Here is a 10832-nt window from a genome sequence, read left to right as displayed (position 1 = left end):
GAATTAATCTTCCTCAGATGACAACTCACTTCAACATCTGACTTACATTGAGCTGTGCTGTCCTTCTTCCATTAGCTGCTGGTTTGGGAATCTCAGTGTGAGACACAGAATGGGTTTTAAATAGAATAATTACAGTTAGTGGGCAGATTATAGGTAAAGAACAAATAAGTTTGTCATTTTTTTGTTCAACAGAAATGTTCTATGTTGGGCTCGATCTGTGCTCTTGGACTGAGACCATTACTTCTATTCAGAGTTTTCCATGCTTTCTTCAGGTTCTCGTTATAGACTACCGAAGATATAAAGTAACCGATATAAAGATTTGTCTGTCCCCTGAGCAATTCTGTTATTAAATGGTACTAAAAGGAAGTTGTGGCCTAATGGTTAGAGAGTCAGACTCGTATCCCAAATGTTGCGGGTTGAAGTCTTGTATCTGCAGGGATTGTCATGGGGGGAGTGAATGAACAGCGTTCTCTCCTGCCTTCAATACCACGACCGAGGTGTCCTTGAGCAAGGCACTGAACCCCCAAGTGCTCCCTGGGCAACGCAGCATAAATGGCTGCCCACTGCTCCGTGTATGTGTTCATGGTGTGTGTGTGTGTGTGTGTGTGTGTGTGTGTGCACTTTGGATGGGATAAATGCAGAGCACTTATTCAGAGTATGGGCCACCATACTTGGCCACATGTAAATAAATATTTATGTGAGTGTGTTTCGCTGCATCCAAATATCCCAAGGGATTTTAATAAAGCTTGAGCTTTAATAAAACTTGTGAATTCCCTCGTTCATAAAGCTTGTGAATTCCCTCGTTAAAAGGGTAAAACTGTAGACACGATGTAAACAAGAAATTTGCAGATCATGTACAGAGCTCCGTAGTTTGGGATCCTGAAAAATTAAGATGGAATTATTTTGTTGTCTGTTTTCTGTATGTCACTTGTGAATGTCCTCTATAAAGTGAGTGACATTAGTGCTAATGCATGCACGTGCTGTGCTGTGCTCTGCAGAACCGTCAGGGGTGAATACAGCTGATGCAGGAAGACTCACGTGCGGCATTCTGCCAACCAGTGAAAAGTCTGCAGAGAGAGATCAGGTTACAGGAAGCTTTCTCTCACCAAAAACACATTAAACTGAGAGGACAGACTCAAGAGATACTCCACTCACTGTAAGTACTGGACAATATATATGATTCATTGCTTATTTATGTGTGTGCTGTGATGTATTTACTCGTGTGTGTGCAAAGATCCCACCCTTACGCTGAACAGAGCTACAGCAGGAAACATGAGTTAGCTCACTGAAAAGGGCTAAGCTAGAGCTACAGGAAGCAGTCAACCCAGAAAGAAATAAACCACATGACGGCATATACTGTATGGCTCATAATTGATGTTATTACTTGTGGTGAAAGATGTCAGCTTTAGCATAGCATTGATTGTGGGCTTTAATTTATGCATTCTTTCACAATGGTTTTCTGGTGATGAACATCCTTAAAGGGTAAACGCTCCAGCTTTACTGCAGCGTCCAGGAAATGGAATCAATCTCATGTGCATGAATGATGAAAAGGACTGCTGGTTAACAGATAAAGATGCAAAGGTTATGACAGGAAAACGGTTTGCAAAGTTGTTAGTAGAAATTGTTACTGTCTACAAAGTTTTATCTGCCCTCATTCTCTCTGAATAGTCACCTGATAAGAAGAAATCTCTCTGATTCAGCAGCATGCCTGGAAACCTCTTAAAAAATCCCAATGGAGATGGTAAGTCGACATTTAAACTAACGTTCAAAAAGTCAATAAGACATTAAAAAAAGAGACATTAATTAGGGATGGGCGTTTTCCGCAAATATCACATTCGAATATTTGAGCTCACAAAAAACGAATATTCATTTAAATTAAGTTTAATGAGACAGACGTTATTTATCAGCAACATTTATTGTTTCCGTCATTTTGAACAAGCTTACACACAATAAGCTTGAACATTACACATCGTGTTTTGTAGCTGAAAACCTTTAACAATGTGTGCAAACAAACGGGGGTCATGACCCCCCCCCAAAAATCAGATCCATCTAATATAACCCCCCCCCCCAATATCATCACACCATTCAGATTAAAATAAATATGAAATATTCAGAATTAATACTTTTGTTCGTTTTCTTTATTAATTTAATTTGCCAGCAAGATAGATAGTATCATATTTTAAATAACCTGTAATTTACCCCCCGCCCACCGCACCGACTACTTGGTATTACCCAACCCGCTTTCTCTACCAAGTTTGTTCACTATTTTGCGCAGTCGCTGGGATGAATGGAAGGAGAAAGCTGACAGAAAGGACACTGAAAGGCAGCCAGACAACGATTTTTCATCGTTTGTCAACACCAGCCGAAAAAAAAGAAAAAAAAAGAAAAGAAAAATCCTGACCAAACGGAAGTACCCCTATTGCTAAATTAGCTGTCTTATTATTTTTATTATTACCTTTAGCCTATTTAACCAGAATAAAACTCATTGAGATTAAAAATCTTTTCCAAGAGCGTCCTGGCCAAGACAGGCAGCAGCACAATTAACAAGGTTACAGACATAAAAACATATAACATCAACATATGAATTTTTTTTACAAGTAATAAAAATTATAAAGTCATAAGAAATCAGAATTTCACATATTATCGCAAGCGAGAAACAACATCAAGGATCGTCCGTCATAACTGAGTCAGTCATAACATCTACAGCCAGTTTGTGTAGCTTCCATGTTGTTTAAAAGTAATTAAAAATCAACCAATGAAACTGGCTTCTTAAGATTCAGGACAAGTTAAGTTAGTTCAGTGTTTCTCAAAGGGTAGGGAGCGGGCGCGGCCCACTGCTGAAGAAGAGAGACATGACAAACAGGTTTTGTGCTCATCTTTTTAATTCCTGTATTTATTGAACATACACTCAAAACAAAACAAAGACACATTCAAATGTAAGCCTTACTTAACCTTTTCACACGTAAGTTTAAAAGTTTTGAAGGCGACCATATGGATCGTAGCTAGTATCGCTTTATGGTTCCCATGGAGACGCGCGTCTGCATTGCTTGTCACACCGCAGTCACAATAGCGCTGAATGACTGATGATCTGCTTTTATTTCCTTTTTTATTCAAAATTTCACAAATTTGTTAGATATAGCAGGATATATCTGATATTCCGATTGTCAAATATGTGCAAGTGGATGTGATTTGTTGTTCAAACACCTTTATAACGATCGCGTTAGTTGAGCTGTATGCTTGATGTTGAGTTTTTTTTTATTTGAGTTTTTAAAATGTGATGTTAATAAAATACATTTTAACAGTTAAACTTAAAGCCTAGTTTATTAACATTTTGTTGGGGTGATTGGGGACAGGTGGGGAACCCTTTCCTACCTCCGAAGTGGGGAATGGCAGAAAAGTTTGAGAAACCCTGAGTTAGCTGATGATTTGTTTTGTTGACTGGAGTTGGCTGGCTAGATGTTCGTTTGCCAGTGTCCTGTGAGGTAAAGCCAGAGGGTGCCAGGGACTGTGTAGAACCAATGTCACTGAATTGTAACTTAAGTTGTTGTTAACTCCAGTACAGTCTCCCATTTTGGGGGGGATTGCATAATTAAATTATGCAAATTAGCATGTTACCTTTTAAACAAGAAAGTTATTCAATAAATAAATTAATTAATATATGCCGCGAGATTAACCCCCCCAATGGTAGACCCAAAGTTATGCCCTTGTGTATATGGATTGCTATTTTGAAATAAATTTAGTAGCAGAGCTACTGAAAGCGATTTTCTTTGTGCTGCAAATCCATTTATCCTTTGCTGAAATTTCCGCGGCTTCATGGAGAGAGCACGTCATTGTTGCTTAGCAACGGCAGACGCCTCAGGAGCGCTTCTGCCCGAGCGCTTTGGAAAGGAGGAGGAAGCGGCGCGCCTAGCGTTTTCCACGCGTTTTTAGGCGCGATATGTGAACGGCCCCTTATTCATTAATTAATTATTTTTTGCTTGAATACATCTTCAAATATGCCGTGGAGAATCACAGAAAGTGACCAAATTTGGTTTTATTGTGAACTTTTTTTTTCTTTTTGCGAAATTCGAATATCAATTTTATTTATCGAATAATTAGAGCAGAACGAATATTCGAATGTTCGACTATCCTTGCACACCCCTAATATTAATACTTTTATTAAGGAAGAATTAATCAAAAGTGACCTTAAAGAAATACATAGAGTTTTAAGTAAATTGTTCTTTTGACTTTTTTATTTTTCCAGCACAACTGTTTTCAACACTGATTATAACATGAAATGTTATATATATGATGATGTTATATATATGATGATGAATTGCTTATGCTGCTATTAGTCGCTTTGGATAAAAGTGCCTGCTAAATGCATAAATATAAATTCAGTGCAGTCACCATTTAATCACCTTTTAGCAGTAGACATTAAGTCGTAACTGCACGAATAACACAAATGAATACAAAAATGTTGTTTGGATGATGCAATAGTTTAAAGGGATACTCCACCCCAAAATGAAAATTAAGTCATTAATCACTTAACCCCATGTCGTTCCAAACCTGTAAAAGCTGTGTTCGTCTTCGAAACACAATTTAAGAGATTTTGGATGAAAACCCGTAAGGCTTGTTACTGTCCTATAGACTGCCAAGTAAGATACATTGTCACGGTCAAGAAAAGTATGAAAAGCATCGTCAGAATAGTCCATCTGCCATCAGTGGATCAACCGTAATGTTATGAAGCGACGAGAATACTTTCTATATGTGAATTAAACAACTTTATTCAACAATTTGTCTCCTCTGTCTCCCCACATCACTGTAGCGCCGTTTTAGAGAATATGAGCTGAACGCAGGCAACTTACATTCTTCTGTGTCAGCTGCCCCACAAGGATGCACTGTTTTCTTTCAAATCAAAGCGTAAATACAAATAGAAAATGTATCCTTTCTCGCGAATATCCGAAATATCTTAAATTGTGTTCCGAAGACAAACTTTTACGGGTTTGGAACGACATGGGGGTAAGTGATTAATGACAGTTTTCATTTTAGCGTGGAGTATCCCTTTAAGATTAACTTGCTATCACATGTCAGCTCTAAATAAAATAAACAGATCGGTAAAATGTACTTCAGCTACCTTAATATCTGAAAAAAAACTTTCTTCACCAGAGGATCTGGAACACTGGGAGCTGATAGAGAATGGAGGCGATCAATGGCGGACAGAAGACATGCCGGGGGACTGCGGACACGCTTTCAATGACGAATCAGTCACTAAATACTTCAGCACTTCTTTCGAGTAAGAGAGAATGAATAGTAGCTGAATAGATGAGGGTGGGGAAAATAAGGCAGTTTTTCCTGCCTTTAAAAAAAGTTGGTGAAAAAGAATCCTTGTCTTTTTCTTTCACACTCTCCCTGCTTGTCTTTATTCATCATTTCTATATCTGTGTGTTTCAATGTCTATTTCTGTTCTGTTTCAGGCCGTGTATAAAAAGACAAATGATTGACGTGCTGGCAGAGGGTTATGACCCTGAAAATGTAGATATTGCACAGCCAGCAGTCACTGTTGAGGACTGGTAAGCGTCGATGATAAGGACATAATAGCATGAGTTTTGTTTCGTCACGTTGTCCGTTCAGTCATTTCTTTTAAATGTGTGTGTAGGTACTGTAGCCGAACAGACTGTGGGTGTATTTATATGCTTACTGTGTCTCTGCTTGATGAAAACAAAGAGGTCATCACTGAATTTAAGTCAGATGAAGTGACCCTTGACCCTGACTGTGATGACTGCTCTTGGAAAAAGGTATGAGTGCAGAATCTGAGTCCAGTCCAGTTTTCCATAACACTCCCACTTAACTTTTAACCCTATACAGCCTATTTTGAGCATATTTGATATGCAAATTTGTAAACTGCTGAAAAATCTGTTGCAGTCAGCTGATATTTATACGTATTTTATGCAAGTTATCTGATATACTGTTATAAACATCTCATTCACTCACATTATAAGCTTTCAGAATTTCATCTTCATATGCAAGCATTTTTTTAGAATGTTTCTATAGATTCAATTAACTGTTCCATTTTAAAAACATACATTTCTATTATTTTCAATGCAATGTAATTGAAATGAATAGGTAAAATATTTTGCTCCCTTCTGCATGATTTTTGTTAGGTTCTACATCATACAAGTATTCCTTTATTATCGAACGTGTCATTTTAACTCCGGTTTGTGCATGCAAACTTCCACTTCTGTTTTAGGTGAGCCACACATTCACAGATTATGGTCCGGGCCTCCGCTTCATCTCTTTTGAACATGGCGGTCAAGACACCAAGTATTGGCAGGGCTGGTTTGGAGTGAGAGTGACCGGAAGCTCAGTTACCATAGACTTCTGAACACCAATCAGACAATAATATGATTGATTGAAAAAGACCAGAATAATTTTCTCTCAGCTTGCTTTTAGATTTGCACATACTGTACCATGTATAATATTGATTAAATATACAGCTGAAGGTGTATGTGTAATGCTAGGCCTTTAAAAAAATAAAAGCATCTGATCAAATTAGAATTATTATAACTACCACTATATGCTCTTCCAAACTACACACTAAGCTTGTATTGCACTTCAAATGAAGCAACAATTTGCAACAGATCTGCTATTAGCATAATCTCCTAATGCCATATGAAATCCAAATACTGTAGGTCTGTCAGGCCCATGACACTAAAAATAATAAAGAACTTTGAACTCACCAAGGTTGCATTTATTTGTTCAAAAATACAATACAAAAAAATTATAATTAAACATGATCAATTTCATATTTATTTTTGTATTAACATTTTATTAAAATGTAATTTATTTCTAATTTTCAGCATCATTACTCCAGTCTTCAGTGTCTCATGATCTTCAGAAATCATTCTAATATGCTGATTTGCTTCTCAAGAAACATTTTCTAATGTTAAAAACATTATTTTGTGGAAACAGTCATGCAGTTTTTTTCCTTTTCAGGATTCCTTCATTAATAGAAATTTCAAAAGAACAGCATTTATTTGAAATATAAATATTTAGCAAAAAGTCTTAATTAAATACATCCTTGCTGAATTAAAGTCTTGCAGGACACAGGGAAATAAGGCTCAGAGAAGGAAATCATTTTATATGTATACAAGAGATGATTTTTAATAATCAAATTTTAATCAAAAACGAAACTATTAAAAACTGCTTGTGGTCAAAAGAACATTTACTATTATTAAAGTATGTCACGTCACAAATAAGTTAATCATAAACCAAAAGAGTGACAACTGTATCTTGTTTTTCCTTCAGTCAATAGGTATTGTTTAACAATTGTCTAAAATAGAGTTACCAACCATACATATTATTCAGGACAAAAAACATTGTGCATCATATAAAACATCACAGTTAACAATGAAACCATCAGATGTTTAACATCCTATAGAGTGAATGAATGTCTTTTCACAGGGTGCTTCTCTGATAAATATGATGTACTATGATATTTTTGGTTTTGTATATACTGACCGCCGTTTGCGATGTGATTGTACACTCAGATTCAAGTAGTGTGTGTGTGTGTCAATCTCCAACGAATACATTTTGGTTTAAATGTAAGGGGAGGAAAAGGCTGATTATCAAATGGGTTACAATAATACGAAAATATCTTATCTTAACCCTAACCTGTGTATATTTGTCCTGACATTAGTTTTTTTCTCATTCGGCTTGTGACTGCATCTGCTTGCAGAAGGCTTCAAACTGCTGCTGTTCAAGCTCAGTCATGACTTTGTTCAGGGCGTAAATCTGTAACACACCAGAAACAGAGAACAAACAAGCTCTGATGAATTGATCTGAAATCAGCTATTTTAATTTTAAAGAGAAATAAGCAAAAACTATTTAAGAATTTGGAATATGAAAGTCATTAAATGCAAGTTAATTAATTATTTTTCATATGAATTTATACAGATGGTTCCAATGAACCACAGGATAACACTAAACTTAATAAATAAGAGTGTTGAAGTTTTTTTTTTTTTTTAAGACTTTTTTTTTTAAAGACTTTTCACCAAGGCTGTATTAATAAAAAATAAAGTCAAAACCGTAATATTGAAAAGTATTTTTTAAACTGTTTATTAACTTCAGCATTCAACATTGATAATAATCAGAAATTATTCTTGAGCAGCATATCAGCATATTAAAATGGTTTCTAAAGGATCATGTGACACTAAAATCTGGAGTAATGATACTGAAAATTCAGCTTTGCATCTCAGGAATAAATTATATTTAAAAAATACTGTGTATATTAAACTTTTAAGCGTAATATTTCACGGATATATCAATTTTTACCAAATTAATTAATTATTTTAATTAATACAAACTTTTGACCCGTAGAGTTAAAACTGCAAACTGCAGGGTGACAAAAATCCGTAAGGGACACAGGTGCAAACAATGAGTACTAATGAGACCAGGCAGAGGATTATGGGGAATGAAGTCATGGGAAAAAGGCAGTAGACTGGAATTTAGTGCCCTCTAATGGATATCAAGGGCACTCCAGCTGGTGGATCATGTTAATTGTTTGAATAATAAATGTTAAATTAGTTAATTGTTTAAATAAGGTAATTTTTTACTCTAATTGTAGTTAAAATATTTGTTGTGAAATAGAAGCATATTCATTTTGACTGGCAGTGAATTACACAACTGAATTACCATCTTCTTTTGATTACCATCATGGTAGCATCCAAATAACCATGGTATAACATAGTTTGGAAATACTTTATGTTTTCAAAATGATTTTCAAGCACAAAGAAAGCAAAAGTTTCTAAACTTAGAATCAGAACAGAGAGTGACCTCTGCTCTTTGTCTTTGCTTCAGCTCCTGCTGGGCTGATTTCTGTTTGGTTCGATCTCCACGGGTCGGCGTTTGCTGCTTCTGTTTGTCTTTTCGACATGCTGGCTCCATTTTAGAAACAGACGAGTCCAGATGATAATTCCACTGAAATAAAGAAATGAAGGTCAATAAAGCACAGCAGGTTACTCAAGTCACAATTTTCAAGCATCTAACAGTATACTGTAGATCAGGGGGTTTCAATCTTTTACATGCCACAGATCCCTAAATATAATGATCCTCATATATATATATATATATATATATATAGGAACCCCTATCCTTTAATTTAAAAGGCATTAGTATAGTTTCTTGTTTAAAGACCCAATTTATACTATGAAAACTAGTATGATAAATGTTAAAATATTTTTGGAAAATAGTTAGATTATTCTAATTTATTGCATAATTTTTTTCTACTAACTTTAGCACTGTACATGTACTATTTATTCACTAATTTATATTGTAATCTTTTCTCGGTCTATATTTTATTTTAAGGGTAATTTACAGTTTTTTTTATTTTTATTTTCTCATTTCCACGTTGTTGTAGTTTGAAAACAGCTGGAATAGGTTATTAAATAACACCACATGTGTGTAACGTTACTTAATTTTCGTTATTGTTTATTTCTGATTCATTCAGAAAAAGCGTATTTAACTTCATTCAGTATAGTAATCCATAGCTTTCAGTCTATTAGCATAGCACGTAACTTAAGTCCCGTTAGAAATACCAACCCATTATCAAATAACAAAGTCATTGCTTGTATACTATAATAAATACACACAAAAAAGAGAAGGAAATAAAAGGGCTCCATACTCTTACCTTTTGATTTTTAACGAAAACAACAAACAAAGAAGAGGCTATTGCAGTTTAGCAGGATTATGTAGTCACTGATAAACAAACCCGGATAGAAAACGAAGCTTGTGTTAGAAGGTTCCTATTAACGTTGCGTCTGTGGTTCAAAATAAATCGGCGGGACTATATTTCGCCAACTAAAGGTTTTTATGCATGAGATCTGTTACCTTAACTTATGTAACTTGCAAAATAAATAAATAAAACTATTAGTTTCAGGTACAATAAGTTTTAAAATGTATAACCTCTGTATAACCTCACTCACTTCACTTCACTAATTTGTGTAGCCAAGACTTCAAAATTTGTGTTTATAGCCTATAGGCCTATAACCTGATTTTTGAACCTGAACCAAAATGTGTGACAACTAGCCCTGGCTTCCCTTATTAGTAATACATTTATAAAGCGTTACATAAGTGCATAAAATATTACAAAATATAAACAAATATAATATACAGTGTCATACTATTAGTTATTTTCACGCATTTCTTGCTTGCAAAACTATAGGCAACCACAAGAGGTCGGTCTTATACAGCTATTGAAAGTTGAAAGACCCATTGATATTTTTGCTAACACTTATGTCATTTCAGCGCATTAATTAATCTAAAAATTGTTTACCGTGTGTATAATTAAATTAAGCAGATGTAAAAAAATTTTATTTGGCAACAAGTGGCCTGATTGAGTTACTTCAGAACCTAGAGTCCAAATTTAACTTAGGCTATATTATTTTACATACCAGCCCCAAAGGCGCTAAATTTACATTTACATTTACATTTAGCAGACGCTTTTATCCAAAGCGACTTACAAATGAGAACAATAGAAGCAGTCAGGTCAACAAGAGAACAACAACAGTATACAAGTGCCATGACAAGTCTCAGTTAGTCTAGTATAGAACGCATAGGTAGGTTTTTTTTTTTTTTAATCATTCAGAAATAGTAATAAAAACATTTCACTCTCAGGTTGTCATTCACAAATGGACCACCTAGGAAAAAAACTGCAAAAGGCTATCAGCGAAGGCCGACAGATCATCATTTAGCCTATGTAAATTGGTTAGGCCTAATCCAATACGTGAGGACAGAATCCAATGAGACATAAAAATGTGTAAAGAGACTCCGTTTAGATTGTGTCATTGGAGTAA

The 10832-nt window shown here is 35.2% G+C and overlaps 2 protein-coding genes across 2 annotated transcripts; one reads left to right on the top strand and one right to left on the bottom strand.

The window, feature by feature from the left end:
- The first annotated feature begins 373 nt into the window (after positions 1 to 373).
- Positions 374 to 6512, top strand: fbxo2 (F-box protein 2). Its single transcript, XM_059529840.1, has 7 exons — positions 374 to 572; positions 999 to 1156; positions 1669 to 1741; positions 5149 to 5275; positions 5457 to 5552; positions 5639 to 5777; positions 6230 to 6512. Exons 3-7 carry the CDS (start codon positions 1705 to 1707, stop codon positions 6362 to 6364), a joined length of 534 nt encoding a protein of 177 aa, XP_059385823.1. The 5' UTR covers positions 374 to 572; positions 999 to 1156; positions 1669 to 1704; the 3' UTR covers positions 6365 to 6512.
- Positions 6513 to 7139: 627 nt separating this feature from the next.
- Positions 7140 to 9803, bottom strand: LOC132119095 (small vasohibin-binding protein). The gene is made up of 3 exons (XM_059528842.1): positions 9668 to 9803; positions 8815 to 8958; positions 7140 to 7773 (listed from the first exon to the last, which is right to left on the bottom strand). Exons 2-3 carry the CDS (start codon positions 8923 to 8925, stop codon positions 7687 to 7689), a joined length of 198 nt encoding a protein of 65 aa, XP_059384825.1. The 5' UTR covers positions 8926 to 8958; positions 9668 to 9803; the 3' UTR covers positions 7140 to 7686.
- Between the last annotated feature and the right edge of the window lie 1029 nt (positions 9804 to 10832).

This window comes from Carassius carassius, chromosome 38, assembly GCF_963082965.1.
Source record: "Carassius carassius chromosome 38, fCarCar2.1, whole genome shotgun sequence".
In the NCBI taxonomy this organism is placed as follows: Eukaryota; Metazoa; Chordata; class Actinopteri; order Cypriniformes; family Cyprinidae; genus Carassius; species Carassius carassius.
This window is presented reverse-complemented; position numbering and strand designations above follow the sequence as displayed.

Bases quoted from the DNA above. Each gene is read 5' to 3' on its own strand.
- fbxo2 (XM_059529840.1), top strand. From the start codon at position 1,705: ATGCCTGGAAACCTCTTAAAAAATCCCAATGGAGATG. The intron at 5,276-5,456 runs GTAAGAGAGAAT...GTTCTGTTTCAG, and splicing joins TACTTCAGCACTTCTTTCGA to GCCGTGTATAAAAAGACAAA. The intron at 5,778-6,229 runs GTATGAGTGCAG...CTTCTGTTTTAG, and splicing joins ATGACTGCTCTTGGAAAAAG to GTGAGCCACACATTCACAGA.
- LOC132119095 (XM_059528842.1), bottom strand. From the start codon at position 8,925: ATGGAGCCAGCATGTCGAAAAGACAAACAGAAGCAGCAAACGCCGACC. The intron at 7,774-8,814 runs GTCACTCTCTGT...GGTGTGTTACAG, and splicing joins AGCAAAGACAAAGAGCAGAG to ATTTACGCCCTGAACAAAGT.